General features: G+C 34.1%; 1 protein-coding gene, 1 long non-coding RNA gene and 1 pseudogene across 21 annotated transcripts in view; 2 read left to right on the top strand and 1 right to left on the bottom strand.

Moving 5' to 3' along the window:
- Positions 1 to 7,373, top strand: part of LOC143901042 (uncharacterized) — a 258,202-nt gene extending 250,829 nt beyond the window's left edge. The window contains exons 5-8 of one of the 8 annotated variants that reach the window (XR_013257956.1): positions 1,222 to 1,344; positions 3,220 to 3,392; positions 3,996 to 4,257; positions 4,726 to 7,373. This is a non-coding gene — a long non-coding RNA (uncharacterized LOC143901042). Of the gene's footprint in view, positions 1 to 1,221; positions 1,345 to 1,443; positions 2,083 to 2,164; positions 2,565 to 2,653; positions 2,840 to 3,219; positions 3,393 to 3,995; positions 4,258 to 4,722 lie in introns of those variants that run through there. The other 7 variants (XR_013257950.1, XR_013257949.1, XR_013257952.1 and 4 more) reach the window with 7 other exon arrangements.
- A 776-nt stretch (positions 7,374 to 8,149) lies between these two features.
- Positions 8,150 to 17,856, top strand: LOC143901025 (ATP-binding cassette subfamily G member 4 pseudogene; annotated as a pseudogene). The gene is made up of 2 exons (XR_013257938.1): positions 8,150 to 8,459; positions 13,139 to 17,856. The product of XR_013257938.1 is annotated as an ATP-binding cassette subfamily G member 4 pseudogene (transcript).
- Positions 17,224 to 22,367, bottom strand: part of LOC143901023 (transcription factor 12-like) — a 117,955-nt gene continuing 112,811 nt past the window's right edge. For all 12 annotated transcript variants that reach the window (XM_077412942.1, XM_077412948.1, XM_077412949.1 and 9 more), the window contains one exon: positions 17,224 to 22,353. In XM_077412942.1, coding sequence (XP_077269068.1) covers positions 22,309 to 22,353 — 45 coding nt within the window. In that variant the 3' untranslated portion in view covers positions 17,224 to 22,308. The remainder of the gene's footprint in view (positions 22,354 to 22,367) is intronic.

The raw sequence follows: 22,367 nt of genomic DNA, 5'->3' as shown, positions 1-22,367 counted from the left end.
TGTTTTTGCCCTCTGCCTTGCCTTATGACGACATAATTTATCCAGCCGACTATTGTCTCTTTCAAGACATTATCAAAAGGACGAGATCTTTGCCCGTCCCTTCGTTTCGCAAACGTGGAATAGCGAGAGATTTATAACCTTTTTTTTTATAGAGTGATCGATTAATCATTGTCGTCGTTATTATGCCGAGTCTGTGACAGAATAATCTTGAAGCTCCAATAAAGTAATCATTGCTGTGAGTGTCGCGAAAATTGGATTAATCAATTATTATCGAGAGAGGAGATACAAAAGCTATACAGTTTAATACTCGTAAATTTTTCTTCAAGATAATTACATCGAAATGAAATAATACATATCATGTTAAACGATGCAAATCAAAAGATGGAGCACCTCATTTTAGCATAATAATGCCGTATCAATAACATTAATTTGAATTGATTGGCCTATCGCAATAATACGTGCGGTAGTTGTATGTGCTTGTTATACGAACTGTAATTGTATCGAGTAATTTATTACAATACCGCGGAATGCAAATGTCTCTTAATTAATGCGGGCGGAGGAACAACGGACTTTTTCTCCTCTTTAGTCTCACGGCATGCTTCCATCATGGCAGGCGATCGGCGGATAATCGAAAAGCTAAGCGACGGGAAAATTGCGATCGGAGGGTGACCAATCGTCCGTGAAAATTGAAAAACTATTTCGATCTATAGCGTTCACACGCAGAGGACTATCGAGTTTCCCGTTGCACCCCATCCCTCTCTCTCTCTCTCTCTCTCTCTCTCTCTCTCTCTCTCTCTCTTAGTCCGCGAGCTAAAGTACCCGCTTTCTAGGATTCTCAATTATTATAAAGTGATCAACGGATAATAACCGGGCTATTAAATTGTTATGTTCCACTCGTCTCGCGCGCGTTTTAACCAGAATAACGATCCTACCGCGTACCGCGGGAGTATTCAAAGTCTCGCCGTGTGATCCAATCGATGTATAATATTTATCTGCCGTACATTATCTACGAAACGTGCTATTACATGACAGCTATATATTACAATACGCCCACAACGTGAATAATTAATAATGGCAATGCCGAGCGATATATACGTGACCGGAGAAACGTCGATCGACACGATGTACGCGACACGCGTACATTAATAAACGAAATAATGAGATTATTATGTAATCCATAGGCGTCCATCGTATCTTATCTATGGAATATTTTATATATAGAGGGGGAAGCGGTAGGAAAGCGCTCTGTTGCGCGAAACAAAGGGATCCTTCGCAAGCAGCTGCGCGGTGTGTCGACCCTCGGAGAGTGACGGAACAGGACCTTTTTTCGGATGCTTTGGTCAGGTAAGATTTGCATACCGGTCAAACGAGTCTGCCGGCAATGACATCACGGTCATTCTCGAAACATGCGTGTGGAATCTAACGCGCTTCCGCGAACGAATTCAGTGCGTCCGAGTGTCGTTCAAAAAAGCGTCGGTTTAATCACTCGTCGAGAGAAAAAACGGAGTGTGTGATTTAATTGTGTGTAATCAACGTTACGTCTGTAATGTGCGACCATAAAATAATCATCACTAATCGACATTGTGTTCTTAATCTGACAGACGTGAGCTTGGAAATTATTAATTTCCGAGAGAAGGAAACGAAAGAGGCTGATAAACCTCGCGAACGTGCCAAATTAATAAACATGCTGAATTTAAATGGATATTAAAATTTCATTATTCGACTAGTTCGAAAACGTCTGGCATGCGATTAACGAATCGGCATAATGTCAAAGTTTAAAAAGAATTTGGATTTGGAATATTGATTTTGTATTATATTATTAACATATATTATTTTTATTTTTATATCCAAATTTTTCCACGACGTTTTCTTTTTCACATATATGTTATCGATACAACTATATAAGCTGTTCGATCGATCTTAGCTTAAACAGCGCCGTCTTATATGGCAAAGCCGAATAATTCAGATGTAAACGCGGAGAGTTTATGATCGGGAACGATCGAATTGTGTTCACGCCTGCTGAAAAATCTTGCTCGCCAGCTGATCCTAGACGTAGCGTTTCGTATTTGCGTCATGTCACGTGTACGTATACGTAGTACGCGCGTTTACCCGCAACCGTAATTTAATATCCCCTCGATCGCGGATCGTGCGATCGAGCGACTTGATGCGCAAATTAATTAAATTCCAGCCGCGCGCTCTCGGAAAGCCTTCGGCTCGTTTCGCGTAATTGCGCGTTTCGTCTCATTAACGCGATCGTCAAATTATACAAATTCGAGTGACCCGTGCGCAGAAGATATCTAGAGGGTATCTAGAAGTTATCTCGTAAAGAGTGCCCTCCGAAGCATATTGTCATATTCTGTGAAAAATATCGCAAAAAAAGCGAGCGTTATCGCATTCGATAACTTATTTGCGACAACTTTGTTGAGAGACATAACATTTATTTTCATTTTCACAGTTTCAGTATTGCGGAATTACATTGTTTTGTGTTATACTTTAAATCGTTCCATATCTTTAATTATATAGTCTCAGTTGCTCGCAAATGTAAAGATCGACGTGTACAAATTGTAAGTTTTTATTATTCGAGATTTTTTCGTCTAAAATTCCACTACATTATTTACTTCAGCGATATTTGCTATCTCATTTATCTGTCAGCTTACATTCTATCTTATTTCTTTCTATAATATCTCACGTAATTAACAAAATATATCGCCGCTCAATTACTCACTCTGAAAAATAAGAGTATTGTCCTCTTGTATATCTTTGATTAATTAAATCAACAAAAATTATGTACGAGATACTTAGGTCATCAAGCGCGGTCAGAAGCGATTCAATATCAACTGTAAATGTTTTTTTCACTTAAGATATTTCTAATTTAACAATTAACAATTATAAACTATATAGATATAAAAAACTTCGACGAAAATTCATCGTCAAACGCGGTCATAAGCGATTAATTTCCAACTGTGAATGTTTCTCTCGCTTAAAATATTTATAATCCAACCATTATGAACTATGGATAAAACAGCTGATAAAAATTTAAATTTATACCGTTACAAAAACTTCCAAACAATAATAATTAATTATGCATACGACTAAAGATATATTTAGAAATAATTGTTTTTTCGTAAAATATCAGAAATAGACACAAAAAAATATTCATGAAATTCAAATATATGTCACACCTTTTTATATTTAATATGTTTATTATTATGTTTACAGAAAAATAAAAGGTCCTTCTCTCTTTCGGCGAAATTTAAAAAAAACTAACGCTGAATGACTAAGATACGGGAGAAGGAGGAACATGGACGATCGGCCCTTACATTCGCAGCCGTTTCCATTAACGAGCCGACGGAACCGTTGCAAGTTTTTGCATTCAGCTCCCATGCAAGAAGGTAAGAAAAGATCCGCGCAGAAAATGAGAAAACACAGACGAATCGCGATTTCTCGCATACCTTTCGCATTACTGGCCTCCATTCCCTTCCCGCCTCACTCGCCGTTTACCTTTCCTTTCCTTTTCCACCCACGAATTTCTCCCTTACCCGCGCGGTCCACCTCTCGCTTTTCTCCCCTCCAATACCTCTTTTTACTTCCTTTTTCCTTCCTTTCGGCATGCTACTCTCGTTTTCCGCTGTTTCAATAAAAACAAAAACCCAAGAGCGACTTCTCCATCTTGAACTGAAAATACGCCATGGAATATGCCGTTCGGTCAATACGCGTGGAAAAATAAAAAAAAAAAGGTATCATTAAAACGCAGCGGTGAATAGAGATATTTTCAAATATAAAACATTTTATGTAATTGCGTTTCAGTATATAAAATTTTAAGTTTTATCACATTCTTTATCTCAGCAACTATATAATGTCTAAATAACGCCTAACCGAGTTAGTCACGCTATTTAATCTAAATATCTATATAAAGCTGAAATTGTAATTATTTTTCAGATGATATTTTCTCTCTCTTTCTCAGATGTTGTTTATAATTTTTTTTCCCCTCCCAGAGACATCCGACATGTTGGAGGACATTGGTGAGATTTCTCGGTAACGACGGTGACCGCCCCTTTCTTCGGTTTCCGTCGAAAATATTTCCGGCCATTTTTCGCCCCACCAACGCAAGTCCACCCTCCGAAAGAAAAGCAGCGAAGGTGGGGTAGCCGTAGGGGGTAGAACAATGGAAAAAAGTACCGCCATCTTTAATTCTGTCCCTATTCGTCTCAACGAGGAACGAAGAGCGGTTCATCCCGATGAGAAGAAAAGAATGAAGTAAAATCGATAGATTCGGTTTTGTAAATCTTTTCAAAATTTTTTGCTCCCAACATATTATTATTGCCTAATTATTACTATAAAGTATTCTGCAAAGTAATTATCGGCAGTGCGTTTCATAGATATCGGTACTATTATCGCACACTATTTTATTGAGGAAAGAAATATGGATAATGCGCCAATTTTATATTAATTATATCCCAAGATTCCCAAGACTCTTGACGTATCATTCCAGTGCAAGATGATAATATTGAGATAAATTGGAAATTATAAAATACTATTTCATTATGCTTCAATTAATAAGTTTTTTGTTTAAATCTGAATAACTGTAAAGCGAAAAGGCGTAATATTAAATTGTATTTAATGCCGATTATCTAGAAAATCATTACTTCGAAAAATTTTAGATAAGATAGATAATTTTGTGTTCATGTTAACAATTATAACCAACAGCTAATTCTATTGCAGCAGGATATCTGACTAGCCAATGTATCCTGGGACACCATAGAAATCAACAGGTTCGGGTCGTAGGTGCTAGATGGAGATGCATTATCGCAAGCACTAAGTTCTGTGTCTCAATTTAATTATTGAATTATTGTATACAATTTTTTGTGGTTGTTTATTAAATAAATTGACATAATTTGGATATAATAGTGAATAATTATCATTAACACGATAAAAATATTGATGAAGCGACTTTAGTGTTAAACGACGTTATCATTTTTATCGTTAATTGGATACTCGCGAGAGACTGACAAGAATAAGTATAACATTTATAACAGAATTGCAATTTTTTGCAATTCAGTTGTTGATAACTTTGTGACTGATGATGCAACGTAAAATTATGTCACAGCTAGTAAATTTCTCTTGAAATTAGATAGACGATACTTTTTCATGCAGTACTTATTCTCAAAAATTGTAATCTAAAAACCAGACATTAGTTCAGTTGTTATATTTTAGAATATTTCATTCCACCGAGAAGATTATTCACTACGTGGAAGATATTCATTCCTGTACGATTGCGGCCTTGCGTTTCAATAATAATAAAGGAAACAAAAAAAACTGTTCGAGCGCGTCAGTAAAAGAACTCACGTCATAATAAAAATATAGGAAAAAATTCTCGTATATAATTATTACGTAATTTGCAATCGCTCATTCATATATGCATACTATCGTCGTAATGTTTTCCATTTTATTCATACGGAGTGTGCGCAGTAAAAATGAGTTTAATAAACTAAACAAAGAGAGAGAGAGAGAGAGAGAGAGAGAGAGAGAGAGAGAGAGAATCGATAAATTATATAAATAATTTAAAGAAAATGTTAATAGTATAATCTATATCATAATAAACGTACACACAACATTTTCTAATATTTTTGAAGCAATGAGTGAAAGTAAAATAAATAGATCGAATAAGTTATAGATTTAGGTTCGCGATTTATTGTTCTAACATTTTAAAGATATTTATGAACTTGAAAAAGGCCAATTAAATATTTTAAAGTATATGCTCGAAATTCCAGCCTTCTATTTGTACACATAAATTTATCTTACGAAAAAATTTTTTTTACAAGTTGAATACTTATATTTACTATCTATACGATTTTTATTTTAGACGTCCATTTTACCTCACAAAAAATTTCTTTTATTAAGTTGTATCTCAAATAAGAGAAAAATCCACGAACGTATTATTTAAAAACAATCCAAAATTATTTAACGACACAACTGACCAAATTCTTTATTAAATCACAACGTTTCGATTCTAAATTGGGTCCTTATCTCTCAAGTGAGGTATTTTTACACAGCCTCAACAAGCACAAAACCATCATATAAGTCGCCAAACGCTGATTCCTAGCACCATCGCGCGTACATAAGACGATTTTGTAATGATGTCAATGATATAAACAGAATAATCGGGGAACATCCTGTTTACTACATTCAAAATGTGTCATGGTCAAATTCACGCTTAGGAAAATATCTCACTTGATAAGGAGCCAATATAGAGTCGAAACGTTGTGATTTAATAAAGAATTTGGCCAAATGTGTTGTTAAATAATTTTGGATCGTTTTTAATATTTACTGGCGAAGAGAAATTATTGTTATTGTATATTATTTAAATATTATGCACTTGTTTTGTGAAATCTTTTAATGAAAATAGTGTACACGCGTGCAGCGTGCGTTGTCCCAAAATTCATGCGTAACTTAGAGCTCTCATTCGTTAGATTTAAATTGCTTTCGTTTAAAAACTATTATTTCGATGGATCTTTGCTAAAAAAAAAAATTGTTACTCCTCTCTCGAATTGCGGAACACATGGTATATCTATTATAATAAAAAATATATGTTATACATATTATACATATAATTCATTGTTTCTCATAAGCTTATTATGAATTTATGATAAATTATTATTTTTTGTTACTATATCGTTTCTCCTGACTGATGTAATAGAAGCGCAAGGCTACAAGAAGAAGGATTAAGAATAAAAAATGTTTTCTCTAAAGTAAATGCGATTTCACTATAGTATGGAACACTCCTGATCATAACGATATAAATCAATTCTAGTTTTCCGTTTCGTTTTCGATCTATGTAGATTAACCGTATATTTCTTTATCTCCATTAAAATTGCATTAAACAATATTTCACTGATAAAATTTTCCACTAGAAAATAATGTGGATTATCCCATTCTTCATATGTCCTTGGAAAGTTATCCGCGAGCGTAATTGTAAAAACTCTCCCATTGCGCAACAATAATTTTATTATGATGATAACTTCCAAGGTTAGCCTGAATAATAGTTTCATTGTTGATAAATGAACGACTAATCAGTTCCTCATGTTCATTAAGCGCCTGCGTATGTATGTGTTTCAACGACACTCGTCATTGCACACATCTTTAATTAATCTGTCCCATTAGATGAATTTTATGAGATTGTAGAACCTTAACAAATAATTTACTACTAAAGAAGAAAGATTTATATCAAATTTCTAATTACTGTAGACGTCACATATCCGGACGACAAATTATGAGAATGCATTACGTAAGAATTGGAGTGTCGGTCATTATGGTTAGACAAATGTCAAATATAATTAATCCATGATTAACGTGATCTAATCATATACCATTAATGTCGATAACACACAATTGCAACTTTCACGCTCACTAATGTAATTTTATTCAAATCTTGCAAATGCTATTTATATTACATTTGCGATTTATTTACGATTTCTAAGTGTGCATTTACAATTAAAATGTGCCTTTTTACTTCGCTGTTTTTCCCTTTTCTCTTCGTTACTTCTACAACCGATTTTTTGTAGATATTCCATATTTTACAATTTTCTTTCCATAATAAAATATTTAGGAAACTGAACTATTTCCTTCTTCTTTGCACATTCCCTTCGCACAACGCCATTTGTAGATAATTAACATGTACATATTTAATTATACTTTCTTCTTTTTATAATCCAAACTTATAAAACTTATAATCCAAACAATTTATCAAAAATACATTTTAATATTTAATTACTATTATATCATTATATATTTTGTAAAAATTGAAAAAATAATAATTTTATGTAATAAAAAAGATACACGCTAGTTTATTTGAAGAATTTTTTCTCGGAATATTTTATAACCAATTTTACAGACGCTAGTGGAATAACACCTCGTTCACTCATGTTATTCACTAACCTTGAACATCTTTATATCCAAGGATAATGAAAAAATGCACAAAAATATGCAAATTTGCTGGCCTAAGTCATCGGCAAAGTTCAGTCGACAAGCATAATATTTAGAACAGGTTTTGTGAGTCACGGCGGCGGTTTCCAACGAGATGTTTTCGAGGATAAAGAGAGAGGATAAAGGAAGGAAAGATAGTACTATACGTGTCGGCGGGGGCAGTCTGCCGATGGACGAACAGATGTAACATGAAGTGCAGAGGCCACCTCGTCGAGACACTGCGAGACACATTGCATCGTGCGTCCTGACAGATCGCACGCGTTTCGCGGGCTCTATAAGCACGCGAAGCGTCTGTTATTCGTAACTCCACAACCGTGTCCAATTCTAGCAAATAATCTCTGTTCAGTTGCTAACTAGTTATCCGAGTGCTTAGCCAGGTACCAGAAAAAAATTTTCAGTTGAAATTCACGGAGATCTTTAAGCGCGACAAGACGTACCGGGAAGAGAACATCGATGAAAGACACCTTTATCGTGCGGTAAGTAGCTTGATTTTTATATCAAGAATAAATTGCGAATTTACAAAAACAATGTAGATTTAATAATGAAAAAGTCAGTTAGATAAGGAAAAGCAAGATTTCACAGTTTTCTTATATAGGTACGTTGATAATTAAAGTGTTATATAAGAACTATGTTATCGTTTTTGAAAACTTGTAGATATTATTGAAGAACAGTTTTCAATTTATATAAAAAAGAGAATACGTTATCACTGGGAATAATGTTATCTTGAATATCTTTAGGCTGAAGGTCCATATTTTCTTGTCTTTCCTCAAAATTTGTATTACCACTGTGTTGGAGAAAAGAAAAATACGTTTAATGGAAATTATTCAGTTTAGTAAACTTTTCGAAAACTTGCACATTGACTTTGATGACATATGATTTAAAAAAAAACGTATTTTAAGTTTCAAACACGTTAAATTAAAAAATCCATTTATTTAATTTAAAAAAATTACAAATTATTCATTATTTTTGTAATTTTGCTCGTATGGATGTGTGTGTAGATTTTTTATGTGCGTGTTTGTGAGTGGCTGCGCAAGAGTGTGTGTTGTATAACACACATACGCACATACATCATATATATATATTATCAATATTCTTTTACAATAACAAACTTTCCATAGCAACTAAATTAACATTGCTGCTTTTGTCTTCACACATGTATATTGTAATATATATATATATAGGATGTAAAAGAAGTTCCATATTCTCTTTTTTAATCGTATACAGCTTGATTTGAAATGAAAAGTTTGGTAGTATCGTCTAACCTAAAGAATTTAATTTTTATATGTTGCGTATAGTCTCATTAAGCTTTAATGTATAATAGAAGCACTAATTTCTCATCAATTTTTTTCTGATTTCTCTCATTCACGTGTGTAGAATGACTTAGAATAATATTCTAAACAATTTTTGCATAGTTCAATTGTAACATACATAATGTTTTTATGTCATACAATGCCTTTTTTTCGTTTATGAAAAGATTTAAATAATTTCATTTTTTTAAAGCAATAATAATATATTAATGTATGTATAATACACTATTGTCTTGACAAATTTTGTTGAATCAAGCATCAATAATAAGAGATTATAAATCTTTTTATTTATGAAATAATGTAAAAGAGGACTATTTATATAAAAACTATTTAATATTTATTTTTTATGTAATGTTCTATTTAATCAGAAGCGCGCGCGTAGCGCGCGCCTGTAGAGTTCTAGTTTTTATAAAAAAGAGAATACGTTTTTTAGAAAAAAATATGTATAATATATCTATTTTTATTCTATAACATATACTAGTTTAATTTCAAACTGTTATAATGTTCGATAGTTATTCTTTTTCGACAGTCTAAATTATTACAAAATTATCACTGATAAATGTTATCAATAATTGTTATCTATACGCTAATTTGTTATCTTATGTTAGCATAATCTGCTTTGTTGTATTACGGATAACATTCAATATTAATTATCTTTCTCTCTCTTGCATGCACTTTTTTCTTTTTATATTTCATCTACCATTGCGGTCGATCCTGTAATATCGAATTTGACATTTAACCAATATCAGTTAACCGAACTGCAGACAGATAATTTAATAACGCAAAGCTCTATTAAACATGTGTAAGGTACATTGTAACATTGACTCAGACTTCAAAGGGAATAAACATCGAACTTGTCGACCTTGCAAATACACCCCAACTCGTGCTCAACTCGTGAAGAACCAAGACTTTTAAAGATAGGTTTGGCATTGAGAGAAAAAGGTTTATTGAAATTCTTGAAAGGTTTATTAATAATCTCCCACACATTTTCCGCCAAATAATTTTGTTAGATCAATTTATAATTCAGCGATCTAGCAAGCCGTTTAAAATCGTATCACCTATAAGTGATATCATTCTTGCAACAAGAAACTTGTCACATGTTATCCGGAACCGACTTGATTCTTGTAAAAAACGTGTTTTTAACGTTCTTTAGGTACCGTCCCAACCAAAAGTATGCAGAAAATATTAAAAACTCTGATATTAATTCTCCAGGGATCCAGAGACAAAAAAATGTATATAAATATAGTTACGGAACATCTAATAGAATGTAAAAGACGTAGATATAGTGACTGTAAATAACTGTTACTACTTTTTTTTCAAAAAAAATTTCAAAAAAAATTGTAAATCGTTTATTGACGTAAACTTTTTATCTAAATTGTAAATCGATTTGAAATTTAGCCCCAAACTTTGAAAGAGAATACACTATATGATATTAAATTTTCGTCAACTTCGTTACATTTTAACTAACTCTTTAGAACATCCTTAACACAAAAATTTAAGAGACATGATAGAATCATCACGTTAATTTGGACGGTGTCATTCAGCTTTTAAATAACACAAAGGTGACACGTATAAATATAATAGAAAACACATTTAGATTAAAAAATAAATATATATAGATCATAAGAATATATTCCACTGCATTAACAAGATAAGTGTAGAGAAGAAAACATAAAAACCATAAATAACGGCAATAACATTAAAAAAAGGCAAAATGCTTCTTAAAATGTTCTTCATTAATATTTATGACTGTCGTCATTAACCGAAAAAACATGTCCATAGTCAGTTCCAATTTAATAAAATGACACATCGGGAGGATCTAATAGCTCATATGTAAAAATATACCTTGAAACTAACTATGGAGATATTTATTTTTCTTTTAATGCAATTTCGTAATAACGGTGCCGAATCTTTTATAACTTCAAATTTGTCCACATTTCAATTTCTTGCTCTCTTATTGCATTAATGCGTATATATTATTTATACTTTTCGCGAAAACATTTTCTTTTATCATGCATTAAACATTTTCATGAATATGAGGTCACACAATATAAAGCATATGATGTCTCAACTCGGACTCGACGCGCTTCTTACTGTAAATTATAGTTTTTTGTTGTTATATAACAAGCATAAGCATGCACTGCGTAGTTATATATACTGATACAAAAATCGACCTATCTTATAACCTAGGTGATTTAGAAGCTCGAGAAATATAAATAGCATTAATATAAGGAAACATAATTTGGAAGCAAAGAAAGATAATATATGCGTGTTGCATGTGCAAAAAGAAAGATAATTGATATCACCTTCTCGCATGGCAATCAAATGTAAAATGTAAAAAATCACATGTGTAACGCTGAGATCAATAAAGCGTACGTAGGAAGCCGAGATTACGAATGTAGAGTAGAATAGAACTCTCATATTTACGTCATTTAGATTTGATCAGATGCAAATAATAGTCTAGAAATAATGACCGATATAATGGTATGCAACATCGGTCGTATCGTGCAACAAAAAAATATAAAACGATGAAATTATTCAGTATAAGAGTTGTAGAACTTTGGAGTTTACTTAGTCATTCGTTTCATTATTTGTCATGCTAATGTAAGAGATTATGCCGACATATTCATGCAGGAACGTCCGTAATAAGCCGTATATTCGTCACCCGTAAGTTAGAAACACTATACTCGTGTGTTTAAAGAACATTAATGAGTAATTTATTAATAAGTAACTCTTGGAAGATATTTCAGCCTGATAACTTGATAGTTGTTATACTTATTTCTGATTGAATTAGATAGTCTACACTGACTATAACACGTGTGTAACCTTTAAGAACCTAAAATCTTTTCCATGCAAATGATTCTTAAAATAGACTAATATCAAAATATACTGGAGAAGTTAAACGTTTCCTTAAAAAAAAAAAAAAAAATGAAGTTGGAGCATTATAAATCGTATAAGTATCTGCGATGTGAATTTATACTTACTTAAATCATTTTCTTATTTTTTTTATAATCTTTATAATTTTTATAGTCCTATATATAAATATAATAAATATGAATTGAACATGAAAAATATATGAATATATATATACATACATATATATATATATATATATATATATATATATATATATATATATATATATATATGTATATATATATTCATGTATATATATATATATATGTAGATAAAATTGTTTTTTATTTAATTTGCAACATAAGTGGCTATTCTACTCAATTGTAATTAATTTTACTTGACGGCAAACTTTACTGCTACTTCTGAGTTTGTATCATACATGACATTATACTAATATTTCATGACATCGTTTCCGTTACTGTACCGCGTACTGACATTTTTCTGCATGTAAAATAGCCGAAAGCTGACCTTGAATTAAAAAACTATTTTAAAAAGTATTGACTGTACAAATTAGTAACTTTTATAATTATAATAACGCTAATAGATTATCAATTTAATAAGATGAAATTTGATTCTGAACCTATAATGAAGGAAAGACAGACTAATATGTATATAAACGCGATATATTTATGCGATTCGCATGCATACAATTTCGTAAATTGGCGTTCCGAATTCCTCAATCCAGAAATAAGGAATGTATGTTTACGTAACATCTAACACTTGCGCAACTGCCGGTTCGTGCCAGCTAATCTATTCTTATTATAAATTAATAGTCGTAATATTATTATTAATTAATAGTTGCGTAACAACGCACTCAGCCAGTTTTTGGTGCATCATCGAGTACCATCTAAATACCACATCGCAAAAACTGCAGTCATTTCTTGTAATGTAAATTGAGATGTAGAGATAGTAATTCAGCCATTATATTGCAGGTGAACGAGAGACGGAGAGAATCTCGTAAGAGGAAATTGGAACATGAAGAAATTCGATTGATACAAATGATCGCTAGCAATACCGGAAATTGTTGAAGAAACATTACGCACAAAGAATAGAAGTCTTTGTTTTGAATAAGCATCCGTTCCCTTCGGAAACGGATGGTGTAAGAAATTATACGTAATCCGAGTGCAGGATAAAAAGAATGCAACTGCACGAGAAAAAACAACACATGATATTAAAATAAATTATTACGCAATTCGAACTGTTATAAACACTGTAAAATACTTAATATTTAAAAAGTGTAATAATTCAGAGAACATTATGCACAAGTTGAACTTTCGCATCCATATTAACATGTTCACTGATTGTTAATCAGGGATCAAAGATACGATTCTTGAGAACAAGGTCCAGTATTAGCTGCGTCTAATATTTCTTTCAACATGCACAATACGTAACTGTAACAATACGTAGCCGCGGATGAATCTTCGCGCACGCAATATGCATTAGACATACATAACTCACCCCACCTACGCAAGTCAGACAGATTTTTTTATAGTGTAGCCGATAAGCCGATAAACCTGGGTGAAGAGATAGAAGGAAAGTGCGGCAAGAGATAGACAGTGCAGAGAGAGAGAAGATACTCTTATTGTTAGTAGGTCAATTAAATCTGTAAGTCATGTCGACGAGACGACGTGCAACAAACGCGCTGGGTATGTCGCGGGCCCGGATGGCCGACATTCAATTCAAGAATCTGTCGTTCGAGGTACAGACTGGATATCGCGGGACCAAGAAGAAGATTCTGAAGGATCTGAACGGCGTCTTCAAGGCCGCGGAGCTGACGGCTATCATGGGACCGTCCGGTGCCGGGAAGTCGACGTTGTTGAATATTCTGACCGGATTCCAACAGGGACAATTGACGGGCACGGTCGAGTATGTCAGTAGCGAGGGTAAACAGAACTATAACGAGTACAAGAAGCAATCGTGCTACATTCAACAGACGGACAATCTGTACGGTCTGTTTACCATTCAGGAGAGCATGATGATGGTGACCTATTTAAAGATCGGCAATAATGCAACGAAAATATTCAGGCAGATACTGATCGACAACATCCTGGAGACGTTGCAGCTGGCGAAGGTAAAGGACACAAAAGTCAACCGGCTCAGTGGAGGACAGATGAAGAGGCTGAGCATCGCCCTGGAACTGATTGACAATCCGCCGATAATGTTCCTGGACGAACCGACAACCGGCCTGGATTCAATGGCGTCCCATCAGTGCGTCTCCGCGTTACAGACTCTGGCGAAGAGCGGTCGAACGGTGATCTGCACCATTCATCAGCCGAGCGCCGCGCTCTATCATATGTTCGACCATATTTACTTGGTGGTCGACGGCCAGTGCATGTACGCCGGCCTGCCCGACAACACGGTGAGCTATTTCGCCCAGCAAGGTTTTCAGTGTCCCCACTATCACAATCCCGCGGACTACATGTTAGAGGTGGCCAACCGGGAGTATGGAGATTACAACAATCAACTGATCGCGGCGGCTAAGGAGTATTGCCAGAGAGAGGAGACACCCCTGAAGATGCGCATCATGAGGGAAGCGTCGTTCTACGACGATAAAACGAGAGAGATGATGGATCCGCCCTCGGAAATGACGAAATTCAAGATATTGCTATACCGTTACTCCCTGATAGCGTATCGAGATTGGTCGATAACTCACATCAAGTTAATGTTGCACTTCCTCGTGGCTATCTTGTTGGGCTTACTGTTCGCGCATTGCGGCGATGATGGCAGCAAAACCATCAACAACGTCAGTTTCTTGCTGGTATGCGGGATGTACTTCCTCTACACCAATTTGATTCCGGCCGTGTTGAGATTCCCTTTGGAGCTGGCCATACTGAAGAAGGAGCGCTTCAACAACTGGTACCAGCTGAGGACTTACTACACGGCCACGCTAGTGATGAATGCACCGATACACATATTTTCCAGTGTTATTTACTCATCCATCACCTACGTGCTAACTAGGCAGCCCCAGGAATGGTTCCGATATCTCATGTTTCTACTCATCACGACCCTGACGGCTTTCACCTCGGAGAGCGTAGGCTTGGGTCTAGGAACACTTTTCGACCCCATTAACGGCACCTTCTTTGGGGCTATCACCGCGTGCGGGATGCTGGTACTAGCTGGCTTTTTGGCATTTTTCAATCACATGCCACAGATCCTTTACTACATTAGCTTCATGAACTACTTCAGATTCACCTTTGACGGCTTAGTACAGGCGATTTATGGCTTTCAACGAGAGCCGATACAGTGTCCGAGTGATATCGATTATTGCCATCTTCGAACACCGTCGCTGATACTAGAAGAGCTGCGTATGACCAAATCTATATTCTGGATCGACGCCGTCGTCCTGTTCGCCTGGTTCGTGGTTATTCGGATCGCGTGTTACATGTCGTTAAAAAGAAGGCTTTCGAAAGTATGATGAAGATCCCCTGTGTATATTGCTAGTAAAGCGGGTATTATCATTGTATTTAAAATGTAGCGTAATTCACCGAGATTCTTTCGGCTTCCGTGAGCACCGAAGAGGTTTGTTGACATTCCGCAAGGATGTGCCCGCTGAATATTGTTGGAAGAAATTTGCATGTCAGTATGGCTGTGACAGCGTTAGTGTGCTCATCGCTTCGTAACAAGATCTTTCCGCCAAGGTAGAAGGTGGTGAATAATTTCGAAGTATAGTATGTCTCTTATCTCCGTAGTGATTTTTCTACGGTCTCAAAGATAGAGAAATGATAGTTTGTATATAAAGTCGAGACGTGTCGGTTGCAACGAAAGAAATGCTTACGCAACTCATGTGCAGCGGGAAGTAAAAGTAACGCTTGTAATTGAGTTCGGCTTTTCCAACTCGATCTGATACAAACCAGCGGGATAAGATACGGAGGATGGAGTACGGTTGTAGAAAGTGGACTGTGACATTGTAGACGCCAAGTGCGAGACGATACTTTCACGCTTGTGCTCGATGGAGCACGTGCTGGGACAGTGATGAATATGACATCATATTTTGCGCGGCTTTAATTAAAGATATGAAAATTTTATTGCGTTTCGTGATTTATAATAACCTTCTTCGAGCTTTATGCCATAATCATAATTTTTTCCGGATATAATTCAGGTACTTTTTGACGTAGAACTACGTAGAACCCCCCTTTCTCGGGGCGTATGCGGGTACGACTGCAACGTTTTCATGCAACGTTTTCTTTTTTTAGATCGGATTATAAATAGCGCTAAAATCGCTGCATGCGTGTAGCAGCTCATCAAGTATTCAATAGGCTCTATCCAGTTTGTAAATACACTACACCTCTCCGATATCTTTGTCCACATTTGTATATCATTATGCAAAAGCGGCAGTTTCCGCGAGAACTGCACTTATAAGTTTCCTTCCATTTTATTTTTAAAAGGATAAATCTGATAAAATCAGCAGAAAAATATTATTGAATAAACTATTAATAGAGATCACACACACACATGCAATAAAATTATATCCTTCGTCGACGAAGAAATTTTGGATGTTAAGGATATTTATTATTATAACGACTAAATAACGTCAAAGACCATCAACAATATATTAAAAATTTAATATTGAATCTCTTTCGAGTAAGTGTTATTTAGTTTTATGCGATGAAAATGTTTCTTCCAAACCCGCTCAGTTAAAGGGAATTATGCAACACGACATAGATTTATATTTCTCATAGAGAAAGAATAAAGCTAAGATCGATAAAGCAGCGGAAGGCATTTCGCGAATTAGGTAATGTAAAGACGCGGGTCGTAGGTCAAAAACCACTGAGCGCATGGAATTCGCAATAGGATTTCTTAACCGAAGCTAACCACGTGTTTCACATTAGTCTAAGAGCGACGATGGACCGCTAATATCGCGGTCGTGCAAACATAATTTCGTAACAATATTATATAAGACTGTACATGCAATAGAAGTTGAGAAATAGTTAAATTAATAGCCTTTCACCAACGAATGGAATTACCTACAATAATGAATTCCTCGGTAATGAACGGGAGAAATAATATTGTTGTCGAATTCGATCTCGCAGATTAAATTAATAAGTTTATTTCCGTTGCGTTTCCCTTCGGGAAGAGACGATCGGCGACTTATCAAAAGTGTAGCGCGATGATCTTGTCTTGTATATGTAACATGAGGTACGAGAAATATAAACTTCAAAATATGGACTACAAATGCTTGCATGTACTGCAATAGTTCGTAAAGTTTGGCGGCGTATCAATTAAAAATGAGCAAGTACAGGATTTGTGGCGTGCTGTACTTGTTAATGTCTATAAGTATCTACATACTGTGCATACATATAGCTAATCGTTATTCTGCGTATAATGAAATACAATTGAAACTTAAATCAGTATGCGTATCATAGGAGCAAAAACGTAAAACGTAATATGTAAATATTGTCTAAAAAATACTGAGAGTATAATATACAAATAAAATAACAAATGAGAAAGAAAAAAAATGCTAATAATGGCAAATGTAGCGCGTATAATTAAAATTATATTAAAGAAAAAGAAAGAAACGTTTAACGGACTGCTCGGGGATCCACGCTACACTGTGATTATGGAAAAAATGGTACATTTATTATATTAGTGATAGTAATATTACTAATGATATAATTACATATTTTTTTTCTTTCTCAATCGATACACTTGCTCACTCTCTCATATTCTTTCTCTCCCTCTCTTGCATTCTTCCGTTTATTCTTTTTTCCTCTCTCTCGTTCTCTCTTTCTCTCTCTTTCTCTGTTTTATTCAGTTTAGATATTTATATTCATCTCGTACTTCATTAATATTAATAATCGCATTCTTCTTAATCGCATATAGGGTCGAAGAGATCGGTTTCAACATCCTCTAGGCCCATTCACACAAACTGCCTACAACCCACTTACGCATTAATCTTTTTTTTTTTTTTATTACATATTATACAATATTATATATCTAATATAGTTACACTCTTATATATATATATATATATATATATATATATATATATATGATAATTATCGATTCGCAGTTGTACCAATAAAACTGAACCATTACACGCAATTAGACCGCAACAAATAGAACCCCTTATGTTCTCCTCGATATTTGCCGCTTAACAGTAATCATAAATTGAAATCAGAATTTACAACCAGCTCATACCAAACGAAAGTGCGGTGCCCCCTTGTTCTCAATATGCGCATACTTGAAAATAACGTCTCATTAAGAATATAATTATTTCGTTTCATGTACAAAGGTCTGTGTGAAGGGGCCACTATGGCCGACAATTTCGACTTCGACCCCCTGTGTAGACCTCTTCGCTCTTCAGCTTCATTTTGACTATCTACGACTATCGACACGTGTCTAGCTTAGACTGGCTTACGAGCTATTTATTGTCGTTATTATTTTACATGATTACCTTCGCGAATACAGATGTGTGATCGTGTATTTTATTAGTGTCTGTGAGCGGCTCTTTTTGCAATTTATCGCAATGTACATTTATCGTTATGTTCTCTCTTCCTCTTTTTCGCTCTCTCTTTCTTCATTTTTGTTAAATATAATTTTATAAAACGTCGCCAAAGCAACGTAGCGTGATTAATGATGATTAATTAAACATGGAGCGAGGTTGTGCGAGTTCTTGCCGATCAGATTGCCTACAGTCTACAGATCCTGATCGAAAATGAAAGTGATTTTATGATAGGTCTACTATCTAGTGAAAATATGTAAGCATTTTATAGCTTATAAAAATTAGTGTTGGGATAATCGTTATAATTATTCTCGTGTCTCGTGTCATTAGATGGTTGAAAAATAAAATATTTAAAATTTTTTGCAATGTCAGTATTGTATCAAATATTACAGAGTATTAACAGTACTGTATGATCGCATTCTGATTCGTAATCATAAAAAGACCTTTATTTTACATTTATATCGTGCATGCGTACGCGTTCACCTGCGTTTTGAAAATATTTTTTCACATATCATACATTATATGCAACCAAGGCAGATATTTTGTCCAAATAATTCGACCAATTTGTAGTTAATAAATAAAAAAAAATAGCTTTATAATTTGAATATAATATAATTATAATTATTAATAATAATTTTTTAACAATAAAATAATATAGTTGAGACATCACTATACGAAACTATTCGACTTGAGTTTAGTTAAAAATTGAGCGAAAGAGAGAAAATATTTTGCAGATTCCTACAATATACATATGATATGTTTGACAGATTTTGATATGAATAGATCTTAAAAGAGTGCCAGTAAAGGAAAAGCCTGTCACAGAGGCTGAGCAAGAATATGTAACATTCGTCCGATCTTTCGTAATTTCTATGAAATACTGTTATGCTTTTGAAGAAAAATATAGCTATAGATATACGTTACGCAAGAGAAGATACTCTCGATAGATGAGAAGAAAAAGAAAGTAGAACGGAAAAGAGGCGAAATAAACACGGGCACTCGATGCGTTTGCGTTGATTTCTTTTTTTCAATAAAAAATTTATTTAAAAATCTAAATAAATTAAAATACATGGCAACTGGGTACAGATACGTTTGAGCTATATTTTTGTTCAAAAACAAAAATGTCCCGTTTTGTATTTCTCACGAAAGATCTTATCAACGGTAATTAATCGATAATAATAATAATAATAATAATAATTAATCATGATTATGACAGGTTGATTGGTTTGGCTCTTCTCTTGTGCGAGCTAAATCGTGTTCATAACGACTTTATATCACTCCTTATGAAGCATAATTTATTTCGTTCGCTCGATCTACATTCCACTTCACCGCGTATATATAAGTACAGAAAGTCTGCCCGAATGATCGGGCAAAGGTAGCGCAGGAAGAGGAGCGCCTTGAAGATCTGAGAAGATCCAGAATGATTCGACGATGTATGTTACCAAAACCAGTCGATGCCATCGAAAGATCGTCTTTTCTCCAGCAATGCAGCATTATGAAAGAAAAGCACTGCATAACGCATTTTTGAAAGTGCATCCGTAAACATTGTTATATGCCATAACAAAGATATATTTCACATTAAGCGTACGTTGTAGTATTTTTCGCAATGCGCACGTCTTGGCACATGTAAATGCTTTTCAATTCTTGCTGATAATGTATATGCATATCTCATAATTGTGAAAACATAAAGCGTGTAATCTGGGACAATAATTGTAGAGAGAGAGACCTCTTAATTCTTCCTTTTTGATCCATATTTTTACTGCCCAATGCTTTTCCCAATGCCGCAATAATATTTGAGACAATCCATTTCGTAGTTGCAATTTGTAACCGTGTCAAGACACGGATAATAAAAGATATAAAAATTACTAATATACAATTCAAGAATGTCCTAAAATGTCTTAAATGAAAAATCCTTCATTATTCTTAAGTTAAAAGATCGTTCGAACGATCATTGTAATAAAATGATTAACAAATTATTTATTGAAAGTAATGCAAATGTTATAGTGTCTCTTATAGTGTTACTTCTTATAATGTACGCTTTCGGTTTTGGGCACGGATCGTTCACGCTATTTTCCTATAATTACTATAAAAATATTTTATAGAAAATCCGAAATAATTAAAATGGCTTGTAATAGAAATAAAATGTGATTTGCATATAATAGCATGTAAATTATGCTTAATATAAACTACGACTGTGTGAATGGATTAATAATATCCATATCAATATTAAAATCAAGAGAGTCCTATAAATGGCACTTAAATGGCATACATAATCAAATCCTAGCCGTAAAAAAACTCTTGAAGAATTGTAAAATAAATACATGCCGAGATAACTTTGTTAAGTGGGGTATCTTCACGGCTTTCTTACTTTCTCTGAGATAGTAATAGTTCCGTTCAAAATGAGAGTATTTAAACAACGCAATGTCATAAGAAACATCCATTATTATTTATACGTTCCTTGGAGCTTTTTTTTTAATGCATAAAATATATATATTTTGTATTATATAATATATTTTATTTTTCTTTAGTTTTAGAAAAGCAAATCTCGTATGAAATAACATTTACGGTTTTCATTTTCTTTGTTTCCCTAATCAAATTATTTTAAAAAAAAGCTGAAAGCATCGAAAAATGATTTTCTTATCACATCGCGATGCAGTTAAAAATGGTGTTCTCGCGAGCGTGAACGAACCGCTAGCATCTTCAATTCACATTCTGAACGCTCGTAAATAATAGTCTCTATATATACAATATTGCCAACGTCTAATGATCAACATAAAGGCGACATGATCCGTATGCCATATTGGCCAAGAGTTAAATTCTGCTAAAATCGGTTTTCTTAAGACCAAGAGATTCTTGATCAAAATATGCCGATTCTGTTAATTTATATAATCGAAAAGTATATTTAAATATATCTGATCGATTCGGAAATATGCTGCCTTTATTTTCATCCCTAGCCAATGACTCTGTTTTTCGCCAACTCGAGTTTTCTTCCTAGCTATTGCGCATTATAACGTAAACGTGTCGGTAGTGTATACACAGAAGTGGGCAATTTAACATGAGTCAGCAGCGAAGTTCGATCTTTAATAAAATCTTGATCGTACTACACATTATATATCTCGAAAGAGGAACCATATTCCTTTGTTTTTTTCTTTTCGCTATTTATAAAAATAATTTGAAGCCGCCTTGAGGGGGTAGATGCCTCTTAAAACTACTTGCCCTATGCTTAGGTGAACGCATATGGAACTTCTTCCCTTATTAATTGCATATTAAAGAGCTGCGAAAAAAATTATGGGTATTTCTGTGTCGCTCTTGCTACAGTACCAAGACACGTGTCCTTAAATGAATAGATATAGATACTTTTAAGTAATCCCAAATTATAAGAAAAAAAAGTTATACGAATAATAATTAATAATATAAATATTAAATAATAAACAAGATATTTTTTTAAAAAATATGATTGAAAATGTCTCTTATCTACTATCCTTTTCTTTCTTCTATTAATGTAACACACCACATAATATCCACAATTTTTTGCACATTCCCACAACTTATAAGAGCAGAGAAAAATCCTGTATGGTTATGTAAGTCATAATTCATTGTTTCTTATCGATTTTAAGATGTATCTACCCCTTAACACAGAATGATACCGCCACTGAGCCGCTGCTACTGCGGCTGTGGTGGATTGTGCTGAAGGGAAGGTTGTGGACCCTAAAACAAAGATG

Source organism: Temnothorax americanus, unplaced genomic scaffold (assembly GCF_048541705.1).
Source record: "Temnothorax americanus isolate GAGA-0224 unplaced genomic scaffold, ASM4854170v1 Scaffold31, whole genome shotgun sequence".
In the NCBI taxonomy this organism is placed as follows: domain Eukaryota; kingdom Metazoa; phylum Arthropoda; class Insecta; order Hymenoptera; family Formicidae; genus Temnothorax; species Temnothorax americanus.
Note: the sequence above shows the minus strand (reverse complement) of the source record. Positions and strands in the feature narration are given on the sequence as shown.